Source organism: Zeus faber, assembly GCF_960531495.2.
Source record: "Zeus faber genome assembly, chromosome: 7".
Classification (NCBI taxonomy): Eukaryota; Metazoa; Chordata; class Actinopteri; order Zeiformes; family Zeidae; genus Zeus; species Zeus faber.
The window spans coordinates 26,965,711-26,981,645 of NC_137203.1; the positions used below are offsets into that span (position 1 = coordinate 26,965,711).

General features: G+C 44.8%; 2 protein-coding genes across 3 annotated transcripts; one reads left to right on the plus strand and one right to left on the minus strand.

Annotated features, from left to right (window-relative positions):
* Positions 1-399: 399 nt before the first annotated feature.
* On the plus strand, positions 400-5,822 carry trmt2a (tRNA methyltransferase 2 homolog A). 2 transcript variants are annotated; one of them, XM_080003994.1, is made up of 12 exons: positions 400-883; positions 1,447-2,067; positions 2,276-2,384; positions 2,586-2,767; positions 2,866-2,980; positions 3,466-3,581; positions 3,729-3,840; positions 3,969-4,091; positions 4,304-4,379; positions 4,827-4,943; positions 5,181-5,277; positions 5,440-5,822. In XM_080003994.1, exons 2-12 carry the CDS (start codon positions 1,451-1,453, stop codon positions 5,618-5,620), a joined length of 1,845 nt encoding a protein of 614 aa, XP_079860120.1. In that variant the 5' UTR covers positions 400-883; positions 1,447-1,450; the 3' UTR covers positions 5,621-5,822. The 2 variants fall into 2 exon arrangements, with proteins under 2 accessions (XP_079860120.1, XP_079860121.1); XM_080003995.1 differs by having other exon boundaries at positions 400-554.
* A 69-nt stretch (positions 5,823-5,891) lies between these two features.
* On the minus strand, positions 5,892-14,952 carry dgcr8 (DGCR8 microprocessor complex subunit). Its single transcript, XM_080003993.1, has 14 exons — positions 14,864-14,952; positions 13,526-14,543; positions 12,137-12,299; positions 11,500-11,642; positions 10,575-10,887; positions 9,917-10,114; positions 9,665-9,766; positions 9,395-9,493; positions 9,194-9,276; positions 8,902-9,002; positions 8,677-8,783; positions 8,341-8,468; positions 7,901-8,014; positions 5,892-7,755 (listed from the first exon to the last, which is right to left on the minus strand). The coding sequence occupies exons 2-14, from the start codon at positions 14,261-14,263 to the stop codon at positions 7,672-7,674; spliced, it is 2,373 nt and encodes a 790-aa protein (XP_079860119.1). The 5' UTR covers positions 14,264-14,543; positions 14,864-14,952; the 3' UTR covers positions 5,892-7,671.
* Between the last annotated feature and the right edge of the window lie 983 nt (positions 14,953-15,935).

Consider the following 15,935-nt stretch of genomic DNA (forward strand, 5'->3'; position numbering starts at 1 on the left):
TGATTAATAATTATAGTCATTCGGGATTATTTTATTATTGAAACACCGCGTTCTGGAAAAACATCTGTTTCAATGTTTTTTTTTTTGTTTTTTTTTCCAATGTATATATTTTTTTATTCGTTGTATTATTATTATTGTTTTTTTTTATTACCCCCCCCACCCCCCCCACTCGTGTCAAGTCATTTAAACTGACGTATGTTTAGAAATAATAAAACCACGATGATGTCACAATTAAAGATCGTGGGTTCGACGAAACGTTTGGAATTGATGTATTTGCGATTTCCGGTTTCTCACTTCCTGTGCGCGCGCGCGTGTGTGCGTGCGTGCGTGTGCGTGTGTGTGTGTGTGTGTGTGTGTGTGTGTGTGTGTGCGTGTGTGTGCGTGCGTGTGTGTGTATGATTGACATGTGTTTTTCTGTTTTTCCTCTTGGATTCATTCCTTGTTCTTTCGTGTTTCGTCCTTTGTAATGATCCGTCTTCGCTCTGTGTTGTTTACACGCGGGGGCCGTGTGTTGTCTTCGGGTAACGTGCGTTTCCAAATAGGCGACGCCAGCGGTAAGTGTTGACTTGAAGGCCGTCGCTGTCTTTGTGCCGCGTACTGCTAAACGGCATTACGGGGAGCGGTGTAGCGGCTCTGATCGGGGCGTTTGTGAAGACAGAACGTATGTTGCACGTTCCAAACAAACCCCCATTGCAAAGGGCGCTTTGTGCACCTTTTACTCTACGATTGAGGCGCCTTCGCACGTTTTCCAAGTCGGAGATTTGGATTTCTCCGAGTTCTGGTTCTATCGGAATGCAGCACTAAGGTCAAAGTTCACCGAATGTTGCACGTGTCTAAACATGGCGGCGCCCAGATGGTGAGAAGAGAAATCCAATCTGCGAAGGTACTCACCCCATGCTCACATGCGTGGTATCATCATTTTTGGTTTTAATTTGTATCCCAGGAGGCGATTTTTAGCCATAATGTCAACAATTTATGATACGCATATCGGAGCCGCGGACATAGCTCATTTAACGCTGCCTGTCGTTTAAAATATTGTGCTAAGAAAGGAAAGTTCACCTAAATAGACTAGTAATTCGCAACATGGCAGACCATAAGACGACAGTCGAAAAGAACAAAATAAACGTAATCAATAAAAGACACGAACAATAAAAGCAAAAAAATACAATAAAAAAATCTCCCATAGTCAAAAATACATGTATGTGCAGTATGCACAGTGTATTAACGGTGTACAACAATGTATCGGGTTTTAATAGGGAATAATAACCTACAGTGTGTAACGTACTGTACAAGGGGCACAATGATACAAATCAAAGATATACAAATTGATTGATTATTGTAGATTAATACAAAACTAGAGAGTGTGTGTGTGTTTATTGAAGTCTATTGGATATGTTTGTACAGATGAATACCTATTCAAGATGTTGACCTTTTTACCCTGTCCAGAAACATGGCTGATGTAAGTTGCAACCCCCTGGCCGAAGCGTCACCCTCTACTGAGGAAAAGTCTGGTGACAACAAAAAGGATACCATGCGCAGTGAAAAAACAGAATCCCAGCAGGAAGGAGAAGAGAAGTCTGGCTCCGATACCAGTGTGTACCGTTACATCAAAGGGGACCTCTTCACCTCTGAGATCTATAAAGTGGAGATCCAGAATCTGCCCAAGTTTACCGGCTTCAACGACCTCAAGAAGTTCCTGGCCAAGCACGGCCTCAACCCGCACAAGATCAAGTTGTTTGGCAAGCAGACATTTGCCTTTGTCACGTTCAAGAATGAGGAGGAGCGCGACAAGGCCATGAAGATGGTGCACGGCATGCTGTGGAAGGGCCAGGTGCTCAGCGTGAGGCTGGCCAAGCCCAAGGCCGACCCCCTCTTGAGGAAGAGGAGGCAGGAGGAGGGAGAAGGAGCGGGTCAACCGCCCTCCAAGAGACAGGAGGCGGATGAGGGCGAGGAACCCTTTAGCGTGCAGATAGCCAATGTGGTGACGCCTCTGTGGAACGTGCCCTATGAGGAGCAGCTCCGCCGAAAGCAACTGGAGGTGGAAGGGGTTCTGCAGAGGTTGGCCAAGTAAGAGCTATTCCCATTGAATCATCCACCAAAATGAATGGCACAGCACTGTAACTGCACTGGTCCAACTTTAGGTTTTGCACCCGCTTCTTTTTTTTTTTTTTTTTTAATCATTTAAAATTGGGCAGGTGTCATCCTGTACAATCAATGTACCTTCTACAGATCTCAGGTGTGGTTTAAGTTTTACACCTGTGTCATTGCTTTTCAGGGAAATCGGCAGCACCAACAAAGCGATGTTGCCTTGGCTTTTTTCACAGAAAGGGAAATATAACAATATGTGTTGTTCTCTGGAAGCAATTCGACCATCTCCTTCCCAGGTAGGATTGGCACCCACCACACCAGTCATTGAGATACACATATAAGGGCTTCTATTGACAAGCAACACAAACCTTTTATAATGTACGTATCTTATCATATTTAAACAAATATATTAAGGGGTCTACCACAATCGACCCCTTGCACATTGAAGCCCACATCAAAATCATTATTAGAATATTTTGTCTACTGTGTCCCTGCAGACCGAATACAGAAACAAGTGCGAGTTCCTCATCTCAATGGGCGCCGACGGCGAAGACAAGACGATCGGTTTTCGCCTGGGAAAATATAAGGGTGGCTCCTGTGCCGTGGTGGGGCCGGCCGAGACCACCCACGTCTCAGCCGAAGCCAAGAGAGTAGTCAGCGAGTTTCAGAAGTTCATCAGGTACCGAGTGTCGATGGAGTGCCATGTTGGGACGGCGAGTTTTGCTGTTGTGATATACTCCCATCTAGCCGGACTTTTACCACTTTATCACTCCACAGGACCACACCGTACTCCGTGTACAGCCCTGAGACCTATGAAGGGCACTGGAAGCAGCTGACTGTGAGGACCACAAGGACCAAGCAGGCTATGGCTATGGTGTTCTTCAACCCACAGGTGCTGAAATGAAAATAAGATTTTTTAAAATGCAATGAAGAGGTATTTAATTCTCACTTCCAAGTCTTTTTCTTCGTTGTGGATATGTATTGTGACACCTGTGTAGCAACATCGTCCATCAGTAGCATTGTATCGTATTAAAATTTGTCTAAATTTGGGATACGGAGAAACTGAAATCGGTATCTGGTCAGATACTGTGCTCGTGTATTTGTGGAACTGCTCGAATACCTGATATCAGTCGTGGAATTGAGTTCCCTTTTTCACCATTTATTTTCGGTACAACTTAAAACACTCACTGTGAAACTGCACGCACACTCTCCTCTTGAAGGGTTTACTTATTTTTTGCTGACAGGTTTTATTTGCAGGACCAAAAAAAACTAACTTTGTGAGAAATCTCTTTATTTATAACAGTACCATCAACATTTCATATGGGTCTTGTATGTTTACATTTTGCTCTTATTTATCTCACCGATGACTTACTGCAGAAACTTGAAGAGAAGGAACTGGACGCACTGAAGAGCGCATTGAGGAAGCACTTCACCGACGGAGAGGGAAAAGACAGTGGAGTGACCTCCCTGTACTTCGTTAGAGAGGGACAAAGGTGAGAAACGCACCACTCAGTTAAAATGTGTCTCGATTGAGAGGATCAGAATCAGCCCGACTCTCCGAAAATAAATGTTCGGAAAAACCATGTCAGACTATGAAAAATCACTTGCCTGTATGTACAATACCTTTTGGATTTGTTAAGGACATCCCCAAACCCGGAGGACCTGCCCTGCGAGCTGGTGGCCGGAGAAGGTTACATTCATGAGGAGCTCCTGGGTCTGACTTTCAGAGTCTCCCCCCATTCCTTCTTCCAGGTAATTTGAATCACCATGATAGATATTATATATATATATATATATATATATATATATATTTATTTTCATCGCCGTTATGCAGATGTTCACAGGGTAGATGTGAAAGCGTTTTTGTGTGTCCCCACCAGGTGAACACGGGAGCGGCAGAGCTGCTGTACTCGGCCGTGGGGGAGTGGGCGCAGTTGGACGAGGACAGCACGGTGCTGGACGTCTGCTGCGGCACGGGAACCATCGGCATCTCTCTGGCTAAGGTATGTTCGTGGCCTCGTTCCAAAGACTGAATTTGAGTCAAGTGCCTCATCGACTCCTGAAGCGTCGTCATTTCAGATTTTTGTATTTATTTACAGGAAATAAGTTTATTCTGAATGTATTCGATTTTTTTTGTTTTATTTTACAAAAATCATTATTTTGTTATTTTGCTGACGAGTTTTGACCCACTTTATTTTCTCCTGCCTGTCCCCAGAGGGTAAAGAAAGTGATTGGTATTGAGCTTTGCCAAGAAGCGGTGCAGGACGCCAAACACAACGCCAAACTCAATGGTAGGTTGCCTCGTCTCTAGTTGGGAGTTAACTCTTATTCTACTAATAAAACCCAAGAGAAAAAGGTTTAGAGTGTGGCAATCCAAACTAAACCAAGATGAATGATACATGAAATATACATTACTCCAATGTGTAAAGACCGACTGGCATGCTGTTACAATGGATATTTTGAGGAATGTAGAAGCCATCATCCCTGCACAAAAATATACTGTTCTGCAACCAAGGTAAACAAATCTGTGTCAAATGGTAGCACAAGTCTAAGAAATACCTGATTACAATCATTTCAGCCAGAGACATTTTGAAAGGACTCTAGGCATGGCAGAACCAAATATAAAATCAAAGTAATTGGGTGTTAAGCTTATGTAACGGTGGTGTAGATGCTATTGGTCTGAAAATATATATTTTTTTACACATTGAATGACTGACTTGCGTCTCTTTTCAATTAAGGCCTTGACAACGTTGAATTTCACTGCGGGAAGGCAGAGGACGTGTTCCCCAGCATTCTCAATGCTCTTGTGTCGCCCAACATCACTGCTATTGTGGACCCGCCAAGAGCAGGCCTGCGTGAGTAAAAAGAACGAGTGGATTTATGGAAGGTTAGCTGGTGTTAATGGAAGTGTGGACAGCATCATTGTAGGTCCTTTTTGGGATAACAAAATGACGTATGTGCCAGAAAGCTACTGTGGAGGTTGTCTTGAGGGCAAATCTTTGGAGAACCCCAACTGCTAATATCCGGAATGCAGTCAATGTATCAATCCTTCCTTATCCACTCAATTTATACTGTTTGACTATTTAAATCAGATTCCAAAGTGGTCCTGGCGATTCGGAGAGCAGAACATCTGAAGAGGCTGGTTTATGTGTCATGCAACGCCAAGGCGGCCATGACCAATTTCATTGAGTGAGTTTTGTTTTTTTCATTGTCCTGCCTGAATGGCTAACACTGCGGCAATTGCGTAGATGTACACAATTATATTAACCTTTTTGGGCAATTAAGTGACTTTCTGGAAGTTGGTCATACCCATTCTTCATTGAAATGTAAAGTCCTCGGTTTCTCTTTCAGCCTGTGTAGAGCGCCATCCAACAGAGTGCACGGAGCACCGTTCCGCCCCGTCCGAGCCATGGCGGTGGATCTCTTCCCGCAGACCATGCACATGGAGATGCTGCTGCTCCTGGAGAGGGTGGACTACAGCTCCCAGAAGGCACCTGGGGACAAGCAAGCAGAGGCTGCACAAACACAGTAGTGTCAGATGTTACTAAGCAATTACACAAGTCCAAGAGATTACACAAGGCCTAGATAGTACTAGGGCTTTTGTTAAAATAACTCATAGATTACTTCTCATGTTGTTTGTTCAGGGTTATGTAGTTTAAAGTTGATGGAAAGAACAGCAACACCAAAGTGGATGTGATGGAAAGTCTTTCTTTATTAAAGCCACAATTGTTCAATTCCTTTGTTTCTGTGTTTTAATGAGTAAAACTTGAATGATTAAAAAAAATAAAAAATACCAGGACCAATTCAAGTTAGTCAAGACAATTTATTTGCATAACAAATATCACTTTAGTCATAGTCGAGTCAAGTTGCAATCATTACTTCATTTTCTAGGCAGCAACATCTCAAGTGAACAATCCATTAGAACTCCATCTTTTTAAAAACAGGTTTTTATTTCTTCACACAGACACACTTGGCAAGACAGAACACAAGGAAAAAAAAAAAAGGAAAGCACATTCTCCAAGCGATCTACTGCACTGGGACAGCCCTCCGCCGTCGAGCTGAAGTACTCACCAACGCAATGAACATTCAAGAAAAGAAAGAATAAGCACAGGCCAAATACTTCACGAGTGCACAGCAGTTTCTATTTTGTTCCAGCAGGTATTGCATCTATGTTTTCCTGTTTAAATACTTTATCCTATGTAGTTTTCAGCAACATTTAAAGTTCTCTAAAATGCATAAGACTGTAATTTAAGCTTTGGTATGCACGGTTTCTTTAGCTTTTATTGGACTTAAAAATGACACTTTTTGTTTGAGGTAAGTGTACCGACTGCATTTTGGCAGCAGATCGTCCTGCTCCTGGTTAGAAAAGACGATGGATCTGGGCACGCGATCAACTGTCACAATGATGGCAAATCTACACGAGCATGATGCACAATCCATTAAGACATTAAAATATGCACATGCTTTAGGCAAGATTTTTTTTAATTGAATGTTATCAATGACGAATAGGCATTTAACCAATGAAAATACTAAATTGGCTAAAAAATAAATGCTTCATCAAGTTACCCTTCCCACTGGCATTTTTTTTTTTTTTAGGTCCAAAGTACACTCAGAGCCCTTCATGAAATGGATCAACTAAGGCAACAAGAAGCTCGAGTCAATAAGGGCACTGGAAATGAAAAGGTGTGCAAAGCAACTTAACTATCAAGCGACCGGTTGAATTGCATGGCATTGCTCGTTCTCGACAAAAGCTAAGCATGGTGAAGAGTGACCTACATTTAAAAACCTTAAACACAAACTCTTAACTTGCACCCTTTACAGTACTAAGTGGCCCTGTGCTTCGGTTTTCTGCACTGCTAGTGTATAGAACAAAATGCTAGCGTGACAGAGCAGCCTTTACGGCAGTCTGCTGATATGTTTCCAAAAGGCAATAAGTCCATGTAAGTTACTCAATATTGTGAAAAATGCAGTACTCTCTGTGGCAACCGCAAAATCAGATGCGGGGGCGTCATTGGGACACAAATGCATAAAGATAGTTCAAAGTGGTGACCAATTCACCACAGACATTTTTACGGTGCAAACCAAGCCATAAATCGGCCATTCAAAAGAATGTCTTAAAAAAAGCATTTTTGCTATTATCACCTACAAATACTCAACACCAACAAGTAAAATACCCAACAAACAACACACTTCACTTTGTTTTCCCAATTAAAATGAATGGTTTAAGTGTACAAGTGTGAGCAATCCCTTTTTAAAGATTTTGAGCGCAACCATACTCTGTACTGAGATGGCTGAAAAAGGAACTAAAGTAGATAGCTTAGCTTGTAACAGATGAAAAGCGCCATTTTCATCAAGTTCACGCCTGGGAGTTGTGCCAGCATCGCTGGATGAACACATCTAGAGAGGTAGACGTTGCTCTACTGTCTTGCAAGTGCATTACGCCTTTAAACCCCAAGCAACATAAGAATAGGGAAATGAGAGGTTCGATGAGAGTTTTCTGGTATTGCCATTTTGACTCTGAAGTGTACTTTAAGTGGAAGATGGTGTTTGATGACAGTGTTTGGGCTTCAGTGCTTTCTAGACTTAGACGTCGACAGTGCAAAGGGGCTCGCTCCCTGGCTGGGCGGACTCCATGACGGTCATCTTGGGCTTCTTCCTGGTCTCCTCCTGTAACAGGCAGGCAAGGTGGCTTATTAGGTTTGGAATGTGTAAGATGAGGCTGCATTTCAACATCATGATGCTTGAGTGTTAATATCATACACTGTGGATGAAAATTCTATTTGAAATGGGAGGATTAGTAAACAGTCTGTACCCTCTCCTTGGCCAGCTTGGTCATCTCTTCTTGCAGTTTGTTCAGGATGTGAAGGTTTGGCTTGTTCTTTTTGGCATACTGCTGAAGCTCAATCACACTCTTGTCAGAGTTTTCCTGCAAAAGGAGGATTTGTTTTGAAGTAAATTAGTGTGAGAGCACGCCTGGCTTATTACCTGCAGCTAGACAAGGGACAGAATATCCATCCAAAAAAAATGTGCAAGGAACCCTCTGGAATTGTAGGGTGGAGGGGAAAAAACCTTGACTCACCAAGTGTATTTATAATTAGACGATAGATATTTTCAATGTAGCTACCTGTTAACAACTATCAAGATGGATGAATTAGAAGACGGGTTGCTAAAATAAAAAAGGAAGCTTTCTGATATAAATTTTCCACAACAGAGCTAACTTAATGCACAAACCCCTGAGTTGCTTCAGCTTACCTTCTTCACCATCTTATTGCTCTCTCGGCCGTACATACGCAGCAGGGAGCCCCAGTTCTTCACATGGGGGTGAAGCATTTGCAGGATCTTCTGAGACGCCAGCTGCTTGCCTACCCTCTTGTTCTTGCCTGCAGATGGAGAGATTTGCAAACATGACCATGACCTGCAGCACACGGCAGGCCCCACATCTAAAGAAGCAGCTGGCTTCAGGCCATGAAGCTTAGAGCTCAGCAGCAAAAACAGGTCAATCTTTATACTGGTATAAATTGTAATTTATAGTTACTATAGGGATGAATAGTCAACAGGAACTCAAACGGTCTTGTCATTTGCACTTACACCAGCCACGCACGGTGTGCTTGCCACATGCCATCACATATTCACTCTTCTGGTTCTTCCCTGGAATCACTTCAAACTTAATGCTGGTGTCTCCCATTCCATGGTTTCTGTGAGCATAAAATAGAAAAGGTTTCCTTCCTAAACAGACACATTGGCTCTGAAGAGAGACGCCGTTTGCTTTATTTGCTGGAGATCTCACACCCCGATTGGACTGGCGGTTCTTACCTTTTAAGGCACTCATGGAGAATCTGATAGGGCGAGAGGAGACCTGCCTTGTTGGTCAGCTCATACACCCGCGAGTCTTCAATACTGATATGATTAAAATACTGTGGATGGGAACACCGTTCAATTAAGAACACACATATTGGGCTAAGCGCTTTCTTGATGACACCAGGAGCGTTTTGGTGGATGGCAAAATACAAAAGAATCAACTGCTTATCCCACTGACAATAGTTCTACAGCTGCATATTTTGCGTTAAAGCACAGACTGAAAAGAGTCCTCGGCCACTAAGATTACCTCCAGTTCGTCGCCCTCAACAGGCTTCTCCTCAGACGCCTGCTTCACAAAGTCAGGGATGAGGATTTCCAGTGTGGCTCGAGCTGCAGGAAAACAGTTGGAAAAGCCACTCATTTATGTTTCTGCATAAAAACTAAAAAAGGCAACAACAAACAGACATATATACAGTCTTAGGACAACTTAACAGTTGGCAGAACCCACCAGCTTTATTCTTGGCAAGTTTTTTACTGCTTGCAGTTCCTGTGCCGTACGTTACTCCATCTATAATGACTGAGGCACCGAAGGGTTCACTTGGGTTCTCTGTGGGATATGAAGTCACAAGTCAACCAGTGTTGGAACAGAACAATGTCATTTCGTAACAAATAATTACATTCATGCGTACTTCTTCCATTATCTTCTTGCCTTAGAGGGCTGATATTTCAGATAACTTAGAATGTACAAAATCTTGGAAAGCCCTTTGAGAAAACTCACCACATTCAAAGAAGTTGTAAACGGGTCGGACCTTTAGGACACGTTGCATATATTCGTGAAGGATGCAAACTTCGGATTTTCCATTGGGGTTGATAACAAATTCTGAAAAGACAGACACAAGGCTCGGCATCAGACGAGTAACAACACAATAAATATGAACACTGACACACCAGTTAACAGATTGGGGGGAGGTTCTTCCCGCAGGCAGACTTTTAAACAGTAATTAAACGCCTGTTTATGTGGGGGTTTTACCTTTCTTGGTGGGCGCGTCTTGGACAGAGAGGGTGATGAGCTTCTGGTTGGCAGGGAGGATGGGCCTCTCCGACTCGGCCTGCTTCCTCTTCATGTCCCTGTTGAACTGCCGGCGCTCGGCCCAGGTGCGGAACTTCTTCACGGTCACTTGCTCAAAGTCAAAACACTTCTCTAAGTAACCACGGAACTCCTCGATGTCTGGGCGACGACGGGCCGATGGGAGGAAAACAATATATTAAACAGCAACCCCTTACAATTTCATCGATGGGAGAGAGTAGAAACCATAACAAATTAGCTTAACTATCCTAAAGTTGTTTGTGGTATTTTCCAATGGCCATGCTGATACTTGAATAAATATTTCCCCTTTTGTTGGTTACTGAACTTAAAGACAAAGTTAAATGATGAATCAAAATATTTATGGGAACCGGTGCAAAACTGCAACATTTGCAGAATAATTATAATAGTGTCAGCGCTAATATACTGTTTATGTATGAAGGTTACATAATAAGATTCCTCCACAGACATTTTCCCTGTGAAAGGACTAAATGACTTATATGGACTGATATGACTTACTAAGAAGTGTCCTTTGTGGTCAAATCAAAATAAATTATGAAAAAACTCCTGCAGAGCTGCCTTCAACACCGTAACAAGCACGCACCTATGGACTCGTCCTTGCACACCTCCACCTTGGCCTTGACCTGTCCCAGGGCTCCTTGGGCCGTGTCGAAGGCGCGGGTCTCCTTGACCTGCGTGCCGGGCAAGGAGTCACCCGGGGGTGGGGTGGGGGTGGGGCCATCCTCCTGCTCCTGGGCCGTAGAATCCGGCTCCTCAGCCCTCTCGCCCTCATCGACCGCCTTGGCGGGAGACACCTCGGCTGCGGGCGTCACCTCGCCGTTGAGCTCCCGCTCCTCCTGCGCCTTCATTTTCTTGTAGTGCAGACAGGGAACGCTGCTGGTGGGAGGGTCGTGTTTCTGTGCCGGGAGAATGGAATAGATTGCGATGCATTGCAGTCGGTGGAAGCTTTTGGGTTTGTATACATTTATAATCCTTGATTTCTCCCCATTTGAAGGTCAGAGTTTAGTGTGGTGTACGACATGAAAACAATGACTATGATCGAGGGCTTGTGACTTAACTCTCAATTATTCTTCACTACAAAAACATAAGATTACTGGATCTACAAATCATATCTGGGACCAGTGCTACATAAAGTGCCGATCTCATTTTACACCCTTGAAATATTTTAGGCATTTCCCTGTGTTTCAACGGTCCTTTCCCTGCCAAAGAAACTAATTTGCAAATCAGAAAGATATCTCTCAATTGGAGTAACAATTTTCACCTGATCAGTTGCAGAACAAGGTTGTTAATTATTTAATGTGACTTTCCAAGCTGTCCGTTGGCCGGGAGAATTTATAAAGTTAACATAAGACTGGTATTAGTATATGACTGATAAAATTCTTAATTTAAAAACTATATTTACAAGTCTGTGATTGGGAACAATGCCGGTAGTATATTTTCTAGACCTAAAAAATGTGGTATTATTCAAAATACCCAAACATGGAGACCACTATATTGCTCCATCTCACCCTGATGCTACCAGTGCCCAGGAAGTATGGTCTGGACCAGGTGACCACCCTGGTCTCCCTGTGCAGATACACTGGAATGCCCGAGTTATGGAATGTCATGATCCATCCGTCAGGAAGTGGCTCAGTGGGTGGCCGCCCCCGACCTTAGAGAAGGGAGCACAATCACTACAATGGTACAGTTTCTATGAGAGATTTGAGGAAAAAACTACATGCGGACAACCATAGACAGGCATCTACACACAGAAATGTCTCATTGTTAACCACCGTTTCAGCAGCTGAAAAGAATGAAACTACAATATTTGTTGGGAAAATAAACACCACAACCCAAGCTTCAAAGCAGCGAATTTTGTGGATAAAAGGGCAAAGCCTTCCTTCCAGAACAAATCCTGCATCGGAAAAATTTTCCAATCATGTGGATCAACAGAAAGGTAACTTGCCTAGTGACAGTTCAAGGGGGGGGGGGGGGGTAGAAAGACACCAAGGGCAGCACAGTACATCATCTTGTTCAGAAAATTTTACAAAAACAGATTGCGAGGAAGGTTATGCTACAACCTTCACCATTACCGTTAAAAAAAAAAAAAACCCTGGCCACTTTCCAGAACTCGGCACACTGACACCAGCAAATCCACCCACTCACTCTTCAAGACAGTCTTTATTTTGGTCATCATGGGCTGAACGCCTCCTTCCCCATCCGACGGGTGGTCACTGTCACCGGCATACTTGTCCTCGGCCAGACGCATCTTTTTGGCAACCGGCAGGCCTTCCTCCAGCAGAGCGTCCACGTCGTTGTCAAACTCCTCCTGAAAGAGGTGACGGTTAGCTCCGAGACGGAAGACACGGCCTGTGGACTCCAGTCCAGGCAGCCCTTAAAAGCCTCAAAATAAATTGGAATCTATCACTAAAACTTTGGGATATACACCGATCAGCCACAACATTAAAGCCACCACTAATTACCACTAATATTGTGTAACTCCCCCATGTGCCGCCAAAACAGCTCTGACCCGTCAAGGCACAGACTCCACAAGACCGCTGAAGGTGTCCTGTGGTATCCCCAGGTAAACAATGCACACGCACCTGGCCATCCACGTGACACATCAGACCAGGCCACCTTCTTCCATTACTACATGGTCCAGTTCTGACGCTCACGTGCCCATTGTAGGCACTTTTGGCAGTGGACAGGGGTCAGCATGGGCACGCTGATCAGTCTGCGGCTACGCAGCCTCATACGCAGCAAGCTGTGATGCACTGTGTGTTCTGACACCTTTCTATCATAGCAGCATTAACTTTTTCAGCAATTTGTGCAACAGTAGCTCTTCTGTGGGATCGGACTAGAGGGCTAGACTTCACTCCCCACACTCATCAATAAGCCCATTACCCTGTCAGCAGTTGACCTGTTTTCCACTTTTGGTTGGTCCTAACCATTACATACTTGGAACACCCCACAGGACCTGCCGTTTTGGAGATGCTCTGACAGTCGTCTTGCCGTCACAATTTGGTCCTTGTCAAAGCCGCTCAGATCATTACACTTGCCCATTTTTCCTGCTTCCAAAACATCAACTTCAAGAACTGACTCTTCACTTGCTGCCTAATATATCCCACCCCTTGACAGATACCATTGGAACGAGATGAGCAGTGTTACTCACTTCACCTGGCAGTGGTTTTAATGTTGTGGCTGATCGTGTATGTATGTATGTATGTATGTATGTGTGTATGTATAGATAGGTTTTTTTTTTAGCATTAGGTAATCCCGTTGTATCCGTCAATGTATTTTTGGACATTTGTTTATAAGAAAGGATGTGTCCCATGTAGCGTCCCTGCAAACCACCAAATGAATCCCTTGAAAACCTTAACTGAAAGGACAAAAAAGTCCTTCTAAGAGTTCCCTCATTACTTCTGAAGATTCTTGTGTCCAAGCAGCATCAAACGTCTGGCAACAACAAATAGGACAAAATGATGAACCAGGCGAATGTGTGCACCATAACTAGCAGATGGTGTCAAGACAATTATTATTTTTTTTAATACGTACCTCGTAGGAGTAAGTTACGCCTTCCTCGTCGGCTTGCTCTTGCTGCGCTATCACCTCAGACCTAAAGCCGCCGCGCTCGCCCTCATCGGGATCCAGGAAGTTGTCACAGAAGTCGTCCAACTCGTCCAGCACTGCAAACTCTACCTTGTTCTCCATGTCTACCTCGACCTCCTCCAACCCGCCTCCTTCGACCGCCCCGTTCCCTACGCTGTAGCTACCCTGCGCCGCCACCAGCTCACTGCAGGCTAGCAACTCACCATTCAGGGCTCCTGCACTCGCTTCCCCACCCGCACCCTCCTGCCCTATGCCCGTGTACAACACCTTCCTGTCTTTACTGGCGCTGGCACTGTTGCTGCTGCTCTCGGTGAAGCTGACGCGGATCTTAACGTCTCGAAGCAGTTTGAGGTTGGGGAGGAACTTGGTGACTGGGGGCGCGTGCCGTGCCGTCCTGGGGCAGGGGGCACCGGGGGCGGCCTCATCTGAGAGGTGGCTACAGAAGGTTAGGGCTCCTTTGGCAAGGAGCTGCGGCTGCTGTTGAAGGTGCTGGGACTGTTCGTCCCCGTTCCCTGCTGGGGTGTGTGTGTATCCATCACCACCAGAGCTAACGTCCATTACCTCTGCGTCACTGGACGTTTGCAGGGGAGGTGGTGGAGGTGCTCTGCCGCCATCCTGGCCAAAATCGACAGGCGGCTCCAAGGGGAGGGGGGGTAGAATATCGTCTATGTCATCTATTTCCATTACTTCTATTTGACCCTGCACCTAACAACACGAACAGGTGGAACAATCCTAAATCTGACTCGTTTGGAGGCTTACACTTAAACTAAATGTAACTCCTGAACACATGCAGCAACACATCCCTGTATAGCCCGCGTTACCAGTGTTGGATATGCTAAGCTGACTACATTGTTCTTTTCATTAATGTAGACAGCTTTTAGAATCACTGTCTCAATTATTGGAAATCACAATGCGTTCAGCTTAATGCGGGGTCTGGCCTCTGATCATCCTCAGCTGGAGTCCTCTGAGCGGGGGGTGGGGGGGGAAAGGCAGAAAAGAAAATGAGTTAACGCGCTTAACGGCGGCCCTGTTGAGAGTGAAATGCTTGCTACAATATCAAGGACGACGTCTTCACACACGTTCCAAGTTACTAGAGAAGCTGATAGCAAATGATGCCATTTGTAAATGTAATTCCACTGGCTGGGCTTAACGGTACGTGTTGAACCTGCAGCAGCGCCAGGCCCCATCATCACGGCTAACGAGCCACAGTCATCATGCAGGAGCCCGCAAATATTCCATATTTTTAAGCGACACAAACCAAGAACCGGCGGTGGGAATACTCACCGATATACGAAACAATTGCTCCCTTCTGCCCGAACTCCTAATTACCCATTAAAACCATTTTAATCTCGAGGCGGCCCCGTGCAGCTTCGCCACTCGCTCCGCCATCTTGCAGACTCCTGCGAAACGCAAAGGAACCCGGGAGGCCCGCCCTGGCGCCGGCTATACAAAAGGCGATTGGTCCGAAGGTCGAGTCGCGTTGACTAATCGGGAGCGCGAACGACTGCCGACAGGAAACGCTGTCAAAGGGACCGAGCCAATCAAACCAAACAGCGGCTCGCTCTTGGCCAATGGGCGGCATGCGCGTCTGGGTGCGGCGCATTGGATCCCCGCTGGATGCTGCTCGCCGCCACGCTGCGGCCGGGCCCCGCCGACGCCGCGCCCCGCCGGCGCCGGGCCCCGCGAATAGAGGGGAGAAGGGGGAGAAGCAGCCCTCCCACTGGGTAACGTGTAAGAGGAGGAGCCACTCAAGTCGCAATCCCAAGTCTTTTCATTCAAATTCATAATTCTAAATCATATCCGGTCAGCCGCCGCATGGTAAGGAGTTTGTTTTTAATGATGACCCTTCACTCCAAAGCTGTCTTTAATTTATGAGCGTTCATCAATTTTTAGCACGATTATCAAACCACATCCTTAAACATTTAGAAAGAAAAGGTGCTGATTGCTTAATTATTCAAGGGGGTGTTTGTTTTTTAGGGATTCAAGCTCATAGGAATCAAACCATCGTTCTTGTTTAGTATATGCTGTATATATATATATATATACACACACTTGTTTTTTTTTTTTGTATATAATAATTCATAATATTGCTAAAAGCCCAAACAGGATACATAAACACAGAACAGGAGTCAAATCAATCAACGCAAAAATGTCTATGAAAAGCAGAATACAATTCAATATCTAACGGCACATCAAGATAACCATACAAGGTGATGTTTTATTGTGAACATTTGGTTCCTACCAATGCAACTTTTGTTATGCATACGCTGAGGCTGACTGTATCAGCTGCCATCATTCCAAATCCTTGCTGTTGTACCGTGTGCTTAGATTGTTTTTCAGCGGCAGGCAGTTCTGC

Bases quoted from the DNA above. Each gene is read 5' to 3' on its own strand.
- trmt2a (XM_080003994.1), top strand. From the start codon at position 1,451: ATGGCTGATGTAAGTTGCAACCCCCTGGCCGAAGCGTCACCCTCTACT. The intron at 2,068-2,275 runs GTAAGAGCTATT...ATTGCTTTTCAG, and splicing joins GTTCTGCAGAGGTTGGCCAA to GGAAATCGGCAGCACCAACA. The intron at 4,380-4,826 runs GTAGGTTGCCTC...TTTTCAATTAAG, and splicing joins ACACAACGCCAAACTCAATG to GCCTTGACAACGTTGAATTT.
- dgcr8 (XM_080003993.1), bottom strand. From the start codon at position 14,263: ATGGAAATAGATGACATAGACGATATTCTACCCCCCCTCCCCTTGGAG. The intron at 10,115-10,574 runs GTGCGTGCTTGT...GTCGTCGCCCAG, and splicing joins GTGCAAGGACGAGTCCATAG to ACATCGAGGAGTTCCGTGGT. The intron at 8,469-8,676 runs GTAAGTGCAAAT...CTCCATCTGCAG, and splicing joins GCACACCGTGCGTGGCTGGT to GCAAGAACAAGAGGGTAGGC.